Here is a 21,837-nt window from a genome sequence, read left to right on the forward strand (position 1 = left end):
GGAACTCACGTTTGGTTAGCAAATGAGATTACTGGTAACATCACCCAACAAGTGGGAGTTAAAGACTGAAACCAATCCATTGCAAAAGCAGTCATTGGCAGCTAAAGAGCTTAAGAAAGATCTGAAGGATAAGCTGGGACTTGACTTGTACCATAGTATTAGAAGAAGTGGAAAGGAGAAACGCATACAAAATCAGATCAGTTTTATAAGCTAAGCATTTGAGATAAGAAAAACAAAACATTAAATGTGTTCACAGAAAAGTGGGGAGATTGAAGCTCTGAAGATGTGAGCTGGCGCCTGGGGTAATTTTGTGGAGGGCTATAAATGTCAGGATTGGTATTTTAGACCTTGTTCAATAAGTGGTAGGAGCAAGGAGCTGATGAAAGCAGTGTTTTATCTGTCAGCGTGTAAGAAATAAGTTAGAAAGATAAGACCCATGGGTCTGGATGCCAGCCAGGATGCTGTTGTAGCAATGCAAGGTGGAAGTAATAGGGGCTCAGACTGGAACCACAGTAGTTGGAATGAGCAGAAATCAGTGGATTTTCAACATGCGATAGAGGAAAATAATTTCAGGACTTAGCAGACAATAGCCGCAGAGATGGACATAAATGAGTTAAAGATAATTACAGGATTCTTTAACTCCAATATTTTCAGTTTGAGAATAGTTATAATATTTGTGAAAATTCTTAGGTGTCAGAGCAAAAGCTAATTTTAGAAAATGTGTTTTGTATACTGTGCATTAGAGGTGATGGCAGGGAAGCTAATTGGAAATATCCAAGTATGCATTAGGAATGTAGAAATGTAGCTGCAGAGGAATGTAGATAGAAATTTGAGTAACACTTTCATAAAGGGATTTGATGAAGCTATAGGAGAAGCTAAGATCTCTAAAATATATTTCATAAAATATAGCAGGAAAAGTGTTTATTGTATTTTTGCATTAATAGATTTCTTTTTTTCTCTAACGTATTTGTGTTTGTATATTCTTTAAGCCTTTCCTTGTACCTGGAGAGCTTAACTGATACTAACTTTGAATTACTATTTTCTTGCGTTGGAAATGACATCACATGAACTAAAATACGATCTAGCCAACTTTACTGTTCTGTGATTCTAAAGACAGGAATTTTTATTGCTTGTCTTTTATCAAACTATTGCTCTAGACCAGTGGTCAACAAACCATGGCCTGTGGGCCAACCAATTAAGTCTGCTTTTTTGCAATTAAAGGTTTATTGCAGTACAGCCATTTTGAAATTAACAGGATTTTGCAACTTTAAAACTTAAATCACTCTTTAAATCTTAAAAGGAAACTTCAGAGAGCCTTTGAAATAGGCCTCTTTCCTATAATATTGTCAATAAAAGGAATGCAAATAACATAAAATTAAGTCCACAATCTATTTAATTTTTAAGTATGTAAACAGCTTATATTTGCTTCATGCTATTCAAGGCACTTGCATATCAACTTTTAATGGAACTATAACCTCTGCTGTCTCTTGTCTCTGCTCACATTTCTACAGTTCAGACAGCATTTAGAGCACTGAATTATTGGTTGGTCGGTGACTGCATCATTGAAACATAGCCGTACTAGCTGTAGCTAGAGTTATCATTACATTTACATTGAAAATAAAAGACATGGCTCATATTAATGACAACACTGGGCAATTTACATATTTTGTCTTTATGACTGACCTAAGGGATAATCACTACTACTTAAAATGTACATATATATTATTCCAGTATTATTGCTTTGTGACATATTTATCCCAAAAATGTGATGCAAAAATACCATGGATTAGATGTTGGAATTTCATGATAATAACCTTGCTCTTGCTCTTGCTCAATCTCTGTGTTGATCTGGATGCCACCTCCTGCCAAGTGTACTTCTATAAATTAGATGGAACCAGAGTTAATAATCTCCAGGGCCAACTCTGCCTGTCCTAATCCCCCATCCCGGCTGTATTCTTGCCTGCCAAGGCGTGTTCATTGTAGGGTTCATAGGTCACTGAGATCTGACATCAGTCTCTTTGTATGGAAGCCAGCATGATTCAGATGCATTCTCAAATCTAGACCACAGAAAAGGAAAAAAAACTCAGTTATACGCCTCACGTGGCAGGGACCCTCCTGGCCCTGCAAGTCCTCAGCCTGCATCACTTACTGGTTAAAAAGGAAAGTCTAGTCTAGGAATAAATTTTTTTTAAAAAGTTCTAATTTTCCCTCCACCAAAATTAAGTGCATTTGTAGAATGTGAAATATAATTATTTAACTACAATTTATGCTGTTATTTTTTGTGAGCAAATATGCTTAACTCTTATGCTTAAATTAAGTGGCTTAAACTGTACTGATGCCTTTGGCATCATTCTTTTGCTTAAACTCTGGCCCACTTTGTTCTTTTTAAAAGATTATACCTTAGAGACATTATTGAGGTTAGGCCTGGGGTATCTGGGCCAATTTATCTTAGTAACTCGCATTAATCTGTTAATTTTCAAAGATTGTTATGTAATAGGAATGAAAATAATGGAAATAGAAAAAGAACTTGGTAGAAAAGAGCCTAGGAGTGTGCTTTAAAGAATTTTACAGAGACATGATTTTTAAAATCTTTTGGCTAATGTATTTGTTAGTTACCACCTAACAGTTTTGTACTCTTCGTTTATATAAGCGATCATTTAAAACTTCCAGAATTATTTCTATTTTTAAATGGCTTCCTCTAATTCTCTATAAATATTAGAAAATTCTAGTTGATTTGGGGGTTCTAGTTTTGTTTTATACCTCTGTCAGATCCCTGTCATAAAATGATTGTTCACATTTGCTATTTTTTAAACAGCTCATAAAATAAACTAGACACTGGGATGTCTCTGCGATGGTTCCTCAGTGCCCTGCTTGTTGTGATGCAGTTAGTTAACCTTTCTCAGTTCCCAGTCGAGGCTCTAGCTGACCTTGGTCTGAGCTACTCCACTGGGAGCTGATTATTATTTCCTGGTAAGGACTGTTGCATATCTTATGAGCATCAATAAGACTGGGGATCATTGGTAACTATTTAGGATCAGTAAAAAAAAAAAAGCACAATTCCTTCCTTTCTGCCAGAGTTACATTCACAAATTATAATTAGGAAGTGTAATTTGGCAGACTTGTCAATGCAAATCTCTTCCACACAGAGAAAGACCAGGATCACAACATCCACCTAGTAAACAACTGGAGCCCTCTTGCATTATTTATAGGTTTGGTCTTATTTCTAAGCACAATTAGGTCTCCTGGCAACTGGCTCTTGCGCACATTAAGCTTTTTCTTTTTTATTTGCACATGATTCATTCTCATGATTGTCATTTTTTTCGTAACACCATAGGAAAAAAATCACTCCTCTCATCACTCAGTCAGCTGAACGTATTCTGTCTCTAGTGCTACCAGGAAGCTATTGCTGTGGGATAAACCGTGTCAATATAGCTCAATTTAATAAATAAGGTCTCAGAGCTCCTTGAACTCTTTGTTACGTATAATCCAACAGCTTTCACTGCACTGGGGCATTGATCTTACTCTGTTTCCTGTAATGAACTTCTGTGTGCACATTTTAGACCAAGTAATTTATTTCACTCTGGTTCTTCAAACGAAATGACAGCATGGTCTTAACGTACTGAAGGGTAATCCGCAGACCAATAGGACTCCTCCTCTTTGTGCATCCTGAATAATAAGGGCGTCTCATGCCTCTTCAAGAAAATGAAGATGAGCAACTCCATTCTGAATTCTATTAGATTTACTTCAGACCTGTATCGGTAGCCTTCCATTTACATGCTCATGTATGCATGATACAGAGAGCCATGTCCTTTTAGCTCAAACCAGTGTTATCTATTCCCTTTCATTCCAGGAGCCTTCGTGATTCTCCTCTTTAAAACATAATTCAACTTGCATGAAAACATTCTGGAACTGACTCTACTTAGTCTACTTATTAATCTTTTTCATTTAAATTTGTGAAGTTTCAAAGATACACAAAAGTAGAGACACTCATGTCGTGAGTACTAATAGCGCAGTCCTCACTGACACAGCTCCAGCAGATTTTAACGTGTTGTCACGCTTGGTTATCTGTCACTCCTGGCACCTTTAAAGAGATCTGCTGGAGTATTCTGAAGCAGCTCCCAGATAAGACTTACATCATCCATAAGTACTTAACTTTTTAAAGCATAACAAGAGGATTATTGTAACACTAAACAAAATTAACAGTAATTCATACCATATTTAACATTCTAATATTCATACTATGTCTAATATTCATACCATGGTTAATTTTCCCCATTGTCTCAAAAATGTCTGTTTATAATCAGTTTATTCAAATCAGGATTCATAAACATCTCCACATTGCATTTGATTAGAATATTTCTTCAGTCACCTGTAATGCAACAATTCTAGCTCCCCTTTTCAGAGTATTTATTTGTTGAAGAAACTGGCTCTTTTACTTACCTTCTCAGCATTTTCTCAGTATTGATGGGCTGAGCTTGCCTGGCATAATTTGTAAGTAACCCACAGGGCAGTCACATGAAGGTCTCCCAGACTTTCAGCCTGCTGGAAGCAGCCTGTCCATGACACTTAAATAAAAATTGCTGTGCCTCATATAAATAAAATAAAATTGTAAATAAAGCAAATGTATATAATTAGCATAGAGTTAAATATGAAATCTTACTTTAAAATGATTATTTTGATATATGCTGACCTCACTAAGAAGCTTTCATGGTTATTTATCCTTAGGGCAGCATGGATTTTGGTTCATCTTGCTAACAAGGCCTCAGCCCAGGGGAGAAATTGCATGACCATTGTACACGAGGTATACACCTTTCACCTGTAAATGCAGATACAGTTGTCTGGGTACACGTCACTTTCTAGTGTGCTAGGAAACCATGCTTAAGTTGATGCATGTTTCCACAGTTAAAACCACCCTGTTTTCAGTGTCTTAAAAATGATTTTTAAGATTTATAAAGTTGAAAGACCAGGTGGTTTCCCTTCCAAACATTTATATTCTCCTCACCCTAATAGCAGGAAGTTCATTTCAGATTACATGCCTGTGTTTGAATTGTTGTGTTTCCTCCAAGTCAGAATAGAAACAAGTTGAGATGTATGATAAATTTCAGTGTATTGTACAAATGGTACTGTTGCTACTTGTTTGGATAACATTGCATGAGTAATTCATTCAAAGAACACAGTCTAAAATCTCAGATAAGGGGAGTAGAGTGTTGAGTGGGTTTCTGAGAACAGAGATGAGAATTTTACACATTTTTTTCTTCTCAGCTACTTGAGATACTCTGTGAGTTTTTATGTACTGCGCGTATATAGGCTTTAGTAAATAGTATAGACCTGCACAAAAGAAACTGATGTGTTTCTGGAATTGTGTTGGGAGTGGTTTTAATGTATTTTGTTTTGGTTTCTTGGTGTCCCTTAATAGGATGATGGTTGGAACAATTCTGAAATAAAATTTATCAGAGAGAACCATAGTGGAGAACCTGAGGCAGTTTCATTTAGTTTAAAAGATTTATAGTCAGGTCTCTATTTCAGAGAGCCAAATTGGATGTGCAGATAAAAGTAGTCTCATTTCAAAGAACCCAAATTTCATTTTGTAGTTTTCTTTCAGTTATAAACTGTGTGACCCTCTTCACAGCTTAGAGTTCTGATACAGTCAAATTTCTTATTTTCCGAATTAATCATTCTTGAGATTCGTCCATATCCCCTCTTTAATGAAAAGCCTAATATTTTCCTTTTTATCAGTCCTTCATCTTGAGCATCCTTGGGGCAACTTTGCTTGCAAACCATCAGCGCTTAATGCGTTTAAAATGTTTATGGCAGGTGTAGAGAGAATTGCAAAATCACTTCAGCTTATTAATATGCTGCATTTTGCGGATTCCTCCTACATCAGTCATCAGAGAATGTTCTTCCAAACTATATGGATGCTGTTTTTGATTCACCCCTTGTACAAGTCCCCTAGAGTTCCAAGTTTAAGCTCCCCTGAGTTCATTCCCATATGCTTAGTGTTTCTCCTCCAAAACCTGGCACAGTGCCAGGGCGATTGAGTACCAGAACTTTCAGTTTTAGTCACAAGTCTCAGGCACACCTCTTCTGGTGATTTGAATACTCAGGCTGGTGGGCCTTAAGCTTGAATGTGCATAAGGAATGTATGAGCATCTTTTTTTAAAATTTCATATTCCTTGACCTCACACACAGAGATCTTGTTCGGGAGTTCTGGAATGAATCCAAGAATCTTCAACAATAATAGCATTCCAGGTGTTTCTGACGCCAGTAGAACTATATTACCTACTAGAACAGTGGTCTAAATCCACTGCTGCATGTTTGAATCATCAGAGAGCTTTGAAAAGATGTTAATGCCAGGGACCCTGTCCTCATTCAGTTAAATCAGAATGTTTGAGTTTAGCAAGGTCATGGATATTTTCCAAAAGCTACATAGGTAATTACCATCTGCAGCTTGATTTGAGAGCCACTACCTTACACCAGTATAACCACTGAGTACACAATAAGTCTTCTCCCAAGTGGTGAGAGTCTCTTATCACATAACCTTCATACCACAACTATCCATTCAACCAGATTATCATATCTTTATAAAACTCAGGGACCTCTGTTCTTCTCATACAAACTGGCCCTTCCAGTGTTATGCATATTAAATGGAGAGGTAGCTGTAGCTGAGGAATAGGTGAGTAGTCACCTACTTTTGCACAGTTATGTAACTTTTCCTGCAGTAATTCCAACAAGTTGCATTCACCTACACAGAGAAAGTTTTTCTTTCCCAAAAGTGCCGTATCTTTTTACACACGCCATCACACAGGCCTCCACTACTGGGTGGTAAGTTTTCGTATACAAATCTAGAGAGTATTGTCTCACCTGGGGCCCTCTGTGTCCGAACTGTAATTTAGAATCAAAATGTCAGGCTCCTTCTCCTTAGTTTCAAGATGATAGAATCCTGAACAGGGCAGAGATCAGCTGCCATTTCAGCCTAGCCCATAAACCTGAAAGGGCATGTAAATCAGTCTGACTGGGCCATTTAAGCTACTTCAATGAAAACTTAACTTTAGGACCAAGGTCTAAATGATTCATCTGCTTCTTCAATAAAAAATGAATTATTTTTAAAACCAACAAGGGGGAAATGGCTGAGGGAGAAAGGGGACTTTAACATCCCTTGCTCTTTTTCATTAAGACCTGTTACCTTAAAGCAATTTTACATCTGTGTCCAATAATTAATAAAACTATGACTTGGTTTAAAATATTTCAGTAGAACAGTATCTTAGGAGAAGTAATATCTATGAATCAAAAATTAGTTGACCATTTTTTAAGAGTCCATATGTAATTGTTGGAAATGTCAATTATGATATGAGAGATTAAGGCTGCTAAAAGTTTTTTATTTTAAATTCATGCTTGTCATTTGTGCATGTGAAGAATGAGTAGACAGAGGAAAGTGGGGGACTTTGATCCCGCCCCCCCCCCCCCCGCCATTAACCACTCCAAAGTCATCACAACAGGCTTTCAATGTGATTTTTTTAAAAGCATGCTTTCTATGCAAATACTGCTTTGAAAGAAGTTTCATAGGCATTCTCTCTCCACCCAAAGCTTCCAACCAATTTACTGTCACTGAGATCCTTCTATGAAGAAATCCTAAAGTGGACAGTGATATAAAAACAGCTATTAGAGGTATGTGGTGTCTCCCCGCACCTCTCTGAACAGCCCGTGCTCAACACAAACTATTATCAGAATCCATGTATTATTTATTTGTCTCTTAAATAATTCATTTCTAAATATACTCCACATTTGACTTGAAATCCTTAACAGCATCTAATAAAAACTGTTATGTGTGTGTGTGTGCTTTTTTATGTCACAAAACCACTGAGGGTTATCTATTATTTTAAAAATCTTATAGGATCAATTTAATGACTGCTGTGATGATAAGAAATACTCCTACTGGATTTCTGCTGCAAATAAAGATTTAAAAGAGGATTCCTCTGACTGCATAACAAATGTTGAGTTAATTCCTAAATGATAGAGTAATTACAGATGTTCAAATTTGTTATAAACAGCTTTTTGCTTTTCTTTTAGCCATTACTTGTCGAAAGCAAGATGGAGGCCAGGCTGGCGTCTATGAGTGCCTCCGGTATGCAGGCCCCGTGCCAGCCCTCACCCAAGCCTGCCAGATCCCCTGCCAGGACGACTGTCAGTTTACCAGCTGGTCCAAGTTTTCTTCATGCAATGGGGACTGTGGTGCAGTTAGGACCAGAAAGCGCACTATTGTTGGTAAGAATAATTGGGATACCAAAGCCATCCTTTTCTGTCAAGGCAGAAAAACACAATAAAATGTCAGACCAAGATAGTTCTGACGCTGTATTTGGAAAATTCAAGGATATGACTTATTGTTGCTACTACACCTAATACAGCAAAGGGCTCAGAGCTGTATTCTAATGTAAGTTGACAGTGACAGATGCATTATGTACTTTTAGTAGAAGGAAAAAGTAGCATTGAAAATTGAACCCTGTCTCCCTGTTCAACACATGAGGGGTTAATTTTTGGTTTAAACACGTACCTTTGGTCGATTGCCTATAGACTGTGAGGTGCTTGAAGAAGAGTTTTTTAGGAACATGAGGAAAGGTTACCACTTCACTTTCTTAACCCATTGCCACTGTCACAGCCTCAGATTATCCTTCATGTCCTAGAATGGAAATATGACATTAATTCTGTATCTGAAAACTACATTTTAAAAGGCGGTCACAGTGACGAAAAGAAGTAACATAAAGAGTGGAAACAGAAGCCACTGTACTAAACTAAACCCTGGTACATTCAAAGATAGTGTCGGGGGCCAAAGAAGCCTGAAAATAATGGTGCTAGTAGAGTGTTCAGAATTTAAAGTTAGAAAATGAAACACCTGTCATAATGAAGCCTGTTGAAAACTATATAAGGCAGCTTATGAAAGTTAGAGATAAACATATATAACATATGTAATTAGTTATATGCAATATAGTTAAAAGTATATAATTTATGATATAATGTAATAAATAATATAAGTATGTGATCTAATTAAAATAATGATATATTAATGACATTATTTTTCAGTTATACTCAAGTTTTTAATTTAGAAGGGAATTTGTTTAGATTTATATATACTAACCATTCCTAATATTTTTATTGTGATATTAAATATCTGCATTTTGAATATTGTTATTTCCTACATTAATCACCAAGTATGTCAAAATGATTACTCTTCAGAAATACTGAAAGTTGCAAAACCACAGTCAGAAAAGTAAATGGAAAAATCTCATTCCTGAATTGTCATCCTGTATAACTATACCATCTACTTGGAATTAACAAAAAAGGTAGCTAACTTTGCAGGCCAGTGAAGTGGCACTCTTTCACCATTTCACATTTTGCACATGTTATAAAGGAGAGATTTATGCAGTTACCTCAAACTCCCCAGTCAGTGAAAGCACATGATCATTTTAATCATTCTGAAGAGTGTAAAATTCAGCACAACAGTTAATGCCTTATTCAAAATGGGCTATTTTTAAGTGAGAAAATAAGAAAAAAATTTACTGTGCAAAGCACTCAGTACTAACAAAAGCCTACATAGAAAGCACTACGGAGTGAGAAAATAGCGTTATTTATAGGCTGCTGTTGAGTGCAGTTAAAAATGGAGAAAAGTTTAGGAAAGGAGAAAACTTAGGGATGCTTGATATTAATAATTATATTCTCCAACTTAATTTTCTCCACAGGAAAAAGTAAAAAGAAGGAAAAATGTAAAAATTCTCATTTGTACCCATTGATTGAGACTCAGTACTGTCCCTGTGACAAGTATAATGCACAGCCTGTGGGGAACTGGTCAGACTGCATTTTACCAGAAGGAAAAGTGGAAGTGCTGCTGGGAATGAAAGCACAAGGAGACGTTAAGGAGTGTGGTCAGGGGTATCGTTACCAGGCAATGGCATGCTACGATCAAAATGGCAGGCTCGTGGAGACCTCCAGGTGTAACAGCCATGGTAATCCAATTCCTCTTCACTGTTATGTGTTTACTGTCTTTGGGGGGGAGGGTAAAATGCATGTGTATCAGAATGGAGGGAAGTGAAAGTTTACAGAAGTGTGTTCTATTTATTTATTTTTAATTGAAGTGCAGTTCATTTATAATGTGCCAATTTCTGGTATATAGCATAGTGATTCATTTATACGTGTGTGTGTGTGTGTGTGTGTGTGTGTGTGTGTGTGTGTGTGTGTATATATATTTTCATATTCTTTTTTATTTTCAGCCACTATAAGGTACTGAATATAGTTCCCTATGCTATACACTAGGACCTTGTTGTTTATCTGTTTTATATATAGTTGTTAGTATCTGAAAATCCCAAACTCCCAATTTATCCCTCACCACCCCTTTTTGAAGCTCTAGATATAAGTATTTTTCAGGTTAATATATGTGCATTACTGATTTTAAGATTATTTCATGCATTTAGAACAGTAACTGAAAACGCTTTAGCACACTTTGAAAAACTTCTCTAAGAGTAACTGAGTTTTCTATTCTCTATATTAAATAACACAAGTGCTATAAATTAGATACCAGAAAAAATGTGAATGCACTTCCCATTCTGAGATGATGATGTAGAAGATTCATAATTAGTCATTAAAGTGTAAAATTGAAGGTCACTTTAAAAATATTTTTCCTGAAATGAAGAATGTGTTTGCTCACATTTTAACTTGTTATGCATAGTGAATCACCAAGATAATCATTTGTTTTTAACATAACCTGTGAGCTTTGAGAATGACTCTCATATATTCTCACTTTTACCCTGATCTGTTAATTAGATGCATGAGAGCTTCAGTAAGCCATTAACAGTCAATCTTACTTTTAGAAAAAAAAGATTTTTAAATATCTTGTGACTTTCACAAAAATGTTTGATCTTTAAAAAAAAAAAGAAGAAGAAGAAAGGACAGAAATAACTAACTGGCCAAAGACAGTAGACTTCCTGCCTTAGCACTGTCAGTTCAAAGCATGAAGAATGCGGTACTGTGTTCTAGAAGAAAAGCACATATAGAAAAAATGGGGGATTCTGGCAGCACTGAACTTCATGGAGGTTGTGAAAGGATCTAAGATCTTTAAGTGAACTGTTCCAGTTTAGTTCTTTGTGTCTGTCCCACATCACTTCTTTCTCATCAAATCTGATCTCTGATGGATGTCCCATGAAATATTTTAGTATTTACTAACATTTTTACTCAAAGTCAAGTCTGAAGAAATTGACTCTATGTTGTCTGATTTCTTTGGAATTACTACGTACATTCTGTCAATTCTGACAGTGTTGGTAGAGTGCTGTGACTTCGGTCCTCTGCTCTAGGCATGCTGTAAGTTGCAGTTTCTGGGAGCACTGCCTTTTCTCAGCCAAATCAGCTTTCCAGATGGATAGTGGAAATGGGGTTTTAAAGTGGCTTTCATGAAAAAGTCTCTTTGTGCTTTCAGTTTAAAGGTAAAATGGATCCTTACATTTACACAGTGCAAAGACACTAATCCCCTATCCTATTCAATAGTGGCCTTATGGCATTTCTCTTCAATCTGTATTGTCCATCTGCAGATCATATTATCAGTTATAATACTGATAAAACAGTTAGACTTTCAGCAGTTTAAGTATATTATTTTACAGGATTTCCCATGTGGTCACCATTTTTTTAATGTCTGAAATTCAAGATACAGTGCTGATATGTCTGAAATTTCTCATAATAGAAGTCTCTACTGAAAAGTGATAGACGTATACTCCAAAACTTAGATCTTAAAGTATACGTTGGGAGCCATATAAATGTTCATCTATCCTGATACATGGTATTGAATATAGTTCCTGCACCAATGTTGATTATATAAATACATTTTTGGTATTTATCCTAAAAACATAATACAAATTATGTATGTTTACCTTTGATATGAAATCTTGGATGGTGTCACTGTTAGCAACAGATTATAAATCGCTCAAAAACCAAATTACACGTTTTCTACTCACTGCTAGAATCCTCTAAGATCTTAACTGATTGGTTCCCTAGAAATTTATTGAGTGCCTTACCACAAAGTACTTAAGTACTTCTCAAGTTAGTCACTTCTAAATTTTCACAGAACAAGAGGTAGAATTTCTTGAATTTTTTTTTATTATGTCCATTTAACTTTGATATTTTAAAAACTCTTAGAGATAACCTAGCTTATGCAAGGTACATATATACAAGATTTTCATTTAAACGTAAGTAGTAGAATTTTATCATGCTGCACCTCAGCCCTACCCAGCCCACCCAAAACCCCTAATTCTGCTCTTTTAGTGTTTCAAAAGCATGTATTATTCTATAACATACCATATAATTTACTTATTATTTATTTTATTTTTACTGAATTATAGTTGATTTACAGTGTTATTGTGTTAGTTTCAGGTATACAGCAAAGTGATTCAGTTATACATATATGTAATCTTTTTAGATTCTTTTCCAGTATAGGTTATTACTAGATCTTGAATATAGCTTCTTGTCTATACAGTAGGTCCTTGTTGTTTATTTTATATATAGTAGTGTGTATATATTAATCCCAAACTCCTAATTTATTATGTTTATTATATATGTTTTATCTCCTATACGAAAATGTAGATTGATGAGGGTATCTTGGACTACTTTATTCACTCATGTATCCCAAGTATCGAAAACAGTAGGTGCTCAGTAAACATTTGTAGAATGAATGAATGAAAAGCTGGAGAGAATGTTTATAGCTGTATTTGATCCACAGTCAGGCTTGGACACCTTCTTTTTTTCAGACAGTGCCCCTCCCTCTGTGTCACATTCCTGGGAAATAATCAGACAGGTCACTGAGAACAACTAAGATGTTTGGAATAAGATCTATACATGCCACAAACTTTCTGTATAATATTCATCACATATTTGTCCTTCTCTCTACCTACTAAATGGTAGGTAGAAGAAATGGTGGAAGAAATAGGAATCACACACCCATTCCACTGAATTAGTCCAGTAATATCAATACTGACCAGTCTCTTTATTCCCGTTCAAAGCTTATTGTTCAGAATTACTGATTTGTACAGCACTACATTTGGACAACAGCTTAATCCCTTGGTTTATGTTAGTAATTGTGACACTTTGTTTTTTCCCAACCTATGTTTACAACTTTAATTGAGAGTGGGGGATGTTTATTTAATTCTCTTTGTGTCCACTCACCTTTCCTTGAGAAAATAGGAATAGCATTTCTATTTGATTGATCTGAAAGAGATACTTTGAAGGTGAAGGTAATTATTTGAAGTGTCAAAAGGCCAGATGCTTACGTTTTGAGCTCTTTGAGTTACATAATTCCTTCCAGACACTTCTCCTCAATCTTTACTTTCAGCAAATTTGTCTGCTATTCTTCATAGGGAGTTTAAGCCATAATGCACCATCAGTAGAGATTCTAAAATTGAGCTCAATTTTATTTGTGATGTTTTATCATCTGTTAATAGTGAGTAAGCAGAAAGGCCTGTCTGACACCACTGTCCTTCCTGAGCCCATGCTGTTTAATATACATAGCTCTCCTGTCGCGTAACAGTAATACACTGCTGTCGGTACCTATCAAATACTTGCCAATGCAGAGACCATAGGGAAACTCAAGAATCAGCTATTCGGTTAACTTGCTTGTTACCAAATGTTTTCCTAAAGGGCCACATAGCAAACATTAAAGTATCTGAAGGCCAAAAGATCTCTAACAAGTACCCAACTCTGCAGTTATAGAATGAAAGCAGCCATAGGCAGTGTGTGAGTGAGTGGCACAGTTATGTTCCAATAAAACTTTATTTATAAATACAAGCTGCCAGCCTGGGCTGTCATTTGCCAACTGGGATTTAAACTCTTTTTACTCAGAATACAGTCTACAGACCAGCAGCACAGACATCACAAGAAGACCATTGGAAATGCAGAAATTTATCCCATGTTGCAGACCTGCTGAGTCAGACTCTCCATTTGACAAGATCCTCAGGGGGGTTCTGTTGTACAGTTAAGAGTGTAAGATTCCTTCAGGGATCGTGCAGACACTCACTGAGTTTGGTAGGAATCCTGAGCTTGAACCTTAGTGGGAAAGGTCTATGGAGATCACTTCTTAGAGGATCACGATGTGATGCTGTCTTGGGCAAGTAATCAACACCTCCCAGGTGATAGTTCACTTGCTTACCAGTTGTGGGGAAGCGAACATTAGGAAGTTTTTGAAATTTGTAAGGATGGGTCTTTATAAAGTGTATGACTATTTAGGTATGATTTTGAGAACAGAATGAGTCGATAGGATCTTCTGTGGAAAAGATATTGGTAAGTAAATGATTGTCCTGAGGAAAGTCTTTTTTTTTTTTTTTTTTTTGGTTCAGATAGAGAAATAAGAAAGCTCTAGGTTAGTTCACTACTCTATTCATAAACAGAATTTGATACTATATTAAAGTGTTGTGTGCATTTGACTTTGTGCACTCTGTACTCGTGATCCAGTGACTCTACAGTTCTCAGGACTTTGTACTGCCATTTGACCATCATGCTGTCATTCAGATTGCTGTACCACTTTTTTTTAGGTCACATTATACCCTTTTAATTATTTCAGGTTGTCTTTTAACTGTGTTGAATTGTTCAACATAGCTTGTCTAATGCCTTATTTGTGTAAGATTAATTTCCCTTTAACATTAATTTTTAAATATAATGATTTGTATGGATCCTTCCATACTTTTTCTCTTTACCTACTGTGTTTATGAATGATATTACAGAAAACATTCTGGACATTACTGAATAGCTTTAGCACCAGGTTTTGGAAGCATCTGTGGGATTCAAAGTATGCCCATTAAATTTTGATATTTTGGAAAGCCTTTACTGGTACCCGAAGTTGTTCTTACAGGTTGCTTCATAGGTGGTTTGCACTACAGTGCTGATTATTACATTAAAAAGAAAGCATCACACACACAGACAGTTTACATCAACCTGTAACTAGTGATACTGTCACTTAGTGGTACCCCGCATAGCCATGACCTCATGGGCTTTTAACACTGAGATTCTCATTTGTAAATTAATGTCTCTGGATTACTCATGAATTCTTCTAGAATTCTTACTGGAATATAATCGGCTTATTATTATTTATTAAATTTTAAAACCTCAAATAATTTATCAGTTTTTTAAAAAAGGAAGCTTTACAAATTTTACTAGTGAAACAAAAGCTTTTTAATAAAATATTTTATATTACAACCAAAGCTTACCCTTACACAGCAACATTTAACGTTATTGCCCAATAGCCTAAGCAGTCTACATCCGTATTTCACCAGCCTCCTGCAGTTATGATACAGATGATTTTAAAGCAGGTATCATGTTTAAATGACCATCCCCTGATACTGTAAGGAACTGTAAATACCAGATGCTGCCTTCTCAGTCAGAAAATCTAGTATATATGCCACAGAGTTGGGGCTTTTTCCTAGTAGAATTTATGGGAACAAAAAAGATCATCAACAAAACTTAGAAAAGGAATACATCCTCGGTGTATTTGTGGTGCAGATGCCCAACTGAATTTTTAAAAATTTAAATAGCACTCAATTTACAAATAGACTTTAGTTCAAGAACATGTACTTTTAAGACATTGTGTGGAACTCAGGGTACACCTGATAAAAATAATTATGAATATGGGGAGAGAAGATTCTGAGGATAACCTACATGACCATTCAACCTTATATAATATACCTAGAAAGTACTATTTTTGATAATGCGGTTCTATAGAAGATTATGTAAGTTTAATTTTAGAGGTTAATTAGAAACAAAATTGAATGAGAAATCGTTCCTTGCTGTAGTGGATGCTTACATTTGAGGAAGAGCATGTTTAATTAAACCAGGAAGAAAATGCAATAAGTAGAGTCTGGTAAATAGGCTGACATGGAGTGTTGATTTCTCTGAAAAGCTTTTTTAGTTAGTAATATGTTTTTAATGCCTTAATTTATTTCAGAATTTATATCTTTCATTTGGTAGCACAGGTACAGCTAGCGTTGCTTTTGCTGTAGTCTCTGACAACTGAGACCTTTTCCTTTCAAATGTAAAAGACAGTCAGGGGGTGAGGAACAGACTTTTCCTGGGGTAACAGTTGCAAGTTTAAAGAGCCAAGGAAAGAAGGAAAGGGCTACAGTGGATATGAGGGTACAAAAAGAAAGCAAGTGCCTAGGGTCAAATGTAAATAAGGTGTGGAGACCAGCATTGTTTTCTAACAGGCTCCCTGAAGGAGGACTATGGAGGGGATGAAGGAGACTTCACTTGGAGATTTTCTTGCAGCTCCCATTCATGTCATGTGTGATAGAAAAACATCTGGTCTTATCATTTAGTTCTGTGTGCTCCGTGTCACAGAGACCTCAGCTCATCTATTACTTACTTAAAAGGTTTTCAGACTGGACTCCATGGAGCCCCTCAGGCCAGGCCGTCAAACACATCTGCCAGTGTATCCCATATATTTATTGCGCTTTCTAGCTTTTTAGGAAGAAGTATTTCACTGCTTAAAAGAATTCATTATTTGCATCAACAACAACAGATTTTTTTTATATTTGCCTTTAGCAACAATTTCTGCTATTATATTTTACTCTGTATCCTTTCACTTGGCCTTTGACCTCCCCCCCGACCCCATGGCTTAGGGCAGGGATAACACTAATTTCAGTGAAGTGATAACGAGGGGGAATCTTGCTGATATCTGTGGTAATTTTACTAATATAACTACAGAATTGTTCATCATTTGTGTTATGTTATAAGGTCTTATAATTCGGAAAGGTTCTGAATGACCTGTGTGAATCCACATTACAGATTTCTATTATATTAATGCCCTGCAAATCCAAAATAATTGTGAATCTCCATATCCCATTAGTTGAGTTTAGTCTCATTCCTAAAATATGTGTTTTTCTACTTCAGAACATCATCAAAATGGTCATGTAGTGAACAATACTTATGCATAAGGAATGTATTTTTTTTAATAAATGCACGAAGAAGGCATTATGTTTTAGACATAAGCCATATCTGTGAGTTCAGAAAGTAACCTGAGAGCACACCAACACATTTGTGGGCATTTTAAAGTTAAATTTGAAAGGAGAATCTCTACCTGTGTTTACTTTCTATGTTTATCCCATTTCTTCATAGTCACATTGAAGGCAGTTTAGCCCTTACAAGAAATTTTAGTTTGTTTATGTACAAACAAAATAGTTTTTTAAAATAGTCGTTTTTTTTAAATTCAAGAGGTTTATCTGCGTAACGGTTTCCCCATCCCTTTGCCATAGTTTTGGTCTTTAATGCTTTAAAACTTTAAAGTATAAAATAATTTGAGAAGAAGAAACTTTAAGTTTGGAGAGTTTTCAGTTTTATTTGTTTAGTTTTGCATTTTTTTCCATATCTGGAAATGGACATAAAAAAGATCTACTTTTTAAGAAAAGAAAACTGTACAGCTCAAAACATGAATCCAACTTTAATGCATTATGGTTACAACCTGTCTGGATGATATGTTTCTCACTGGTCTGGTAAGAAGCTATACGAAAAAGTTAATAAGTATAGGCTTAAGTGTCTGAGTCATTCTCCAGAGATTCATAGTTCATATTATCAGAAAGAAAACTCTGGGTAAAGAAACCTATTTAACCTAGTTTAATACAACAATTTTCCAACTGACTTCACTACAGAACACTTTTTGTAAAAGTTATGCTTAACGCTTATTAGAATCTAACAAACTAGTGTTTAAAGATCATCCTTTGGAAATACTTAAATGTAATACATGATTTTTGTTGATTGAAAGAACAGTGCCCTGCATTGGATCAAGTTAAAAGTAAATCACTCTAATAAATTTCAGTGTTAATTTATTTCTCATTACTTCGTAATTTGAACATTCTGTCAAATACGTTTATATTGCTGACAAAGCCTTGTTTCCAAAGTGAGATTTTAGAACGTTTCTCTGATTTTTAATATAATACTAGTTAAAATTATAAATGTTAAATTTGGGAAGAAAGCCCATTAATGCCTTAATGTATGTAATTACTGCTGAATTTTTTATTTTGGTTAAATAAGTAAACTATAGATACAGGTTCTTGCATAAATATGGTTATTTTCTTTTTTTAATAAGATATACATGTGAAAGTATAATGCAGTTCTGACACTAACTACCTTAGGCCAAACCTCACAGTTAAGGGCTTAGTCCTCTGTGAAACTGCTCTCACTTCAGACAAGTTCATGGTCTCCAGGTCAACTTTATTCCTGACAAAATGGCTACAGATTTGGGATTCCCACTGCCCCGTCAAATTCAGTAATTTGCTAGAGTAATTCAGAGAACTCAGGAAAGCACCATACTTATAATCACAGTTTTGTTAGAGCAAAAGGATAAAAATCAGGGCCAGTCAACAGAAGAGACACGTGGGCGAGGTCTGGGAGGGTCCCACACACAAGGCTTCCGTGCTGTCTCCCATGGAGCCAGGGGCATCACCCTCTTGGCCCATGGATGTGCTTTACCAGCCTGAGCTTTTGTGTCCAGAGTTTTATTGTGCAGACATGAGTAACTGAATCATTGAGTTGAACTCAATTTCTCCTCACCAGAGGTTGAGAGGATATCATGCAGCTTAAAACCCCAACCATTTAAACACGTGGTTGGTCTTTGTGGTATAATCATCCCCCTCCTTAAGATATCTTCTTAGCATAAATTCACACATAGTCCAGAAGGGCCACCATGAATAAATCACGGAGATATTCTCATCATCACTCAGGAAATTTCAGGGCTCAGAGGCTGCCTCCTAGGAATCAGGGGAAAAGACCAGCCACATTCTTTATTATACAACACAGACTTTTAGAGTTTATTCTAAAAAATGGCCTTCATGGTGAACTTGTTCATGCACCATCAGGATGTACTAACTGAATCTGAAGGTGCCTAGTCATTGGATGAGCTGCCAGTATTGGAATAGCAGCAACTGCAGAATCCCACAGCAGTTAACACCGATGTTAAAGTTTTCTGAGAAAATCTGTAAATACTTAGCGGGTATGAAGAGATATGCCTTCAGGTGTATATAAAACAAGTAAATATAAATAAACCTAAAATAACATTTTATTGTAGTTATATGAATTTACCTGAACACTTGACTATGAAAATCTTAATTGCCCAGTGTTGATTCATAACTTTTCATACATTGAATATATGAATTTGAGTAGAGCAGTTGATTATAGGAGTTTGGATATATGCATACTAGTTTGGCTTCCCAGGGTTATCAAGTTATCAGTTCTTAAGATTTGATTACAAAAGAATATTCTGTTCATTTTGAAGATACTTTTAAATGAATTTTCTCAATATTTTCAAATCCATGAGAACCACAGTAGATAAACATCTAGCTAAATGTTCTCATTTTCAATTGCAGTTATGTGCATGTAATACACATTTAAGCAGGAGAGATTTTTGAGGTCACTTCTGAGATTAGTCCAGATATTTCAGACAAAGTGCCAGAGTTGCTCATTCACACAGCTGTAAATCAGAACCAACCAACATTTCCCACATGCTTTCAAAATGAGTTCTTTAATCTGTCAACAGCGCACCTTTCAACAACACAATATAGTAATTGTGAAGGTTGTTGAAAGCTACTTTATCTGCACATTCATAATTCAGATGAATGAGGTGATAAGTCCTCTGATTGCTACTTTAAGCCTGCTCGTGCTTTGTATTCATTTCAACCTGAAGGTAGCAATCAGAACAGATACAGATACAAAAATATAATCAGAAGTCAGGAGTTTGATTTTTCCATGTGTCATACTCAGTGTTGAGCTACTAAAAGTTTTAACACCCTAATTGTGAAGTCATTTATTTTCTTCCAGTATTCCTCAGGAACCATAAATTGCTTCAAGATGCCAGCCGTTTATTTAGCCTTAAAACACTTCAGATATTTCTGTCTTTCCATCCCCTATGATTGTTTGGCGTTAATTGCCCTCAAAAATGATCTTAGTGGAGAAGGCAGGGGAATGCTCATCTGGCAGTTCACTGGTAGCATTAAGGATTTTAATTGTACTAGATAAACATGACAGGCAATTATTGAATGTTGTTACACATTAGAAAATTAAAATGGAACACTAAGCATTATACTCTCTTGCAGTTTTATCTTTATCTCAGTGCCTAATTTGTATCTTTCAGCAGTTTAATAGATTTTCATTTGAGAAATGTTTTTTGCAATACTCTATTGGAAGATCAGACATAAAAATTTTACATCTGCTTACTTAATAATACAATGGAATCAGTCTGCAGTCAGACATGATACATTTCACCAGTGCCATCGTACTTCAATAGATAAAATGGTAAGAAAGGATTTCCACTTGTCTGTTAGTCTGTGAAGCAGTGACATGAAAGGTCATGTGATTCTACTTTCAACTACAATTACTGAATGACGAAAGGTTAGAGGTTAACTTTTGCAGTCATTTTGATGTTTAGCAAGGTAGAAAATGCAGTTCTTCTAGAAATATTTCAGTAACTTATTACCTTTGAAAATATTAGTGTCCTTTTATCAAAGCTATCGATAATACTTGGAAATAGTTGGGGATTTTTTTAAAATTCATTATGCTTTTCTATTTGGTCATAGATGTCTTTGATTTGGAGATGACTCACTTTGATTCTATTACTATTCTAAACGATTACTATGAAACACAAATTATTACTGACACTATCAGGAGTTACATTTTTAAGTATCTCGTACTGTTGTAGATAAATTCATTTACTGGCTATGCTGATTGAAAAAGAGAATGTGATTTGAAAGTTATTTTCACTTGAAATAGTGAAGTGGGCTTGTTTCCCCACCTCAAACCATAAGTAAAGTCAAAGTAGAAGGTTTAAGTAGATCATGGCAATCTATTTGAAGAATAGTTACGCTTTTCAAAATTTTTGTAAACACCCTTGTAAAGTACATTTTCAGTTCTTTTTGGAGCTTTCCTCTGGATTATTACCATTACTCCAGAAGCGTCCTTCGGTATCAGAAATACATTCAAAACTCAACATTAGATCTTCTTTCTGTCTTCAGTGTTTCACAGCTGGCAAAGCCCCAACTGGCACATCTGCCCCCTTGAAGATTCTCTGAGACTTAATCCCCACTTTTGAGAATCCTGCTCTTCACACTGAATTCATGGTCTCATCTTTCAAAAAAAGTCTCCTTTTATACTTCACTTACAGTTTGCTCGTATATAATGTGCATACCCTCGGAGGCATCAGATTCACTCCTAGGAATAAGCCCAACAGAAATGCATACACATGTTCACTGGAAGACGTGTTCTAGAATGTTCATAGCGGTACAGTTAATGGTGGTTTGACAAGGAAAAATACCCAAAACTCACCAACAATAGAATGAATTAATAAACCATAATACGGTCACACAATAGAATACTCTGCATCAATTAGAATGAACAGTCTTCAGCCACATTCAACAGTGTGGATGCATCTCACGTCACACTGTAGAGTGAAAGAAGGCTAGCGTGTGTGGGCATGTACTGTATTCCATTTACATAAAATTTTTTTTAAGTAGAACAATTCTAGATTGTGGGCAATCGGGGTAATTGAAGAGGTAGTGATTGGAAGCCAACGCAAAAGAAGGTCCTGGAGTATGGTTTCATGGGTGTGTTTGGTGAACTTTATACTTTTGAAAGATGCACTTTTGTGTATGGAGACTACAGTAAGTTTAAAATAGGGGATATATATCTTTGACAAAAATATAGGAGATAAAATATAGAAAAAGATGCCCCAAATCTACTTTTCACCCAGATTTTACTTGTTCTTCCTGTGTCTTACAACAGAGTTTCCTAATTTCAGTCCTACACACACACACACACAAATGAGTACAAGTAAAACTG

The 21,837-nt window shown here is 35.7% G+C and overlaps 1 protein-coding gene across 8 annotated transcripts in view; it reads left to right on the forward strand.

The window, feature by feature from the left end:
• The window catches only part of THSD7A (thrombospondin type 1 domain containing 7A), a 555,025-nt gene that overhangs the window by 493,610 nt on the left and 39,578 nt on the right, over positions 1-21,837 (forward strand). For all 8 annotated transcript variants that reach the window (XR_010381671.1, XM_064487540.1, XM_031454966.2 and 5 more), the window contains 2 exons: positions 8,068-8,262; positions 9,732-9,995. Coding sequence is in view for 7 of the 8 variants with exons in the window: in XM_064487540.1 (XP_064343610.1) it covers positions 8,068-8,262; positions 9,732-9,995 (459 nt within the window). In the remaining variant the exon portion in view is untranslated. The remainder of the gene's footprint in view (positions 1-8,067; positions 8,263-9,731; positions 9,996-21,837) is intronic.

Source organism: Camelus dromedarius, chromosome 7 (assembly GCF_036321535.1).
Source record: "Camelus dromedarius isolate mCamDro1 chromosome 7, mCamDro1.pat, whole genome shotgun sequence".
In the NCBI taxonomy this organism is placed as follows: domain Eukaryota; kingdom Metazoa; phylum Chordata; class Mammalia; order Artiodactyla; family Camelidae; genus Camelus; species Camelus dromedarius.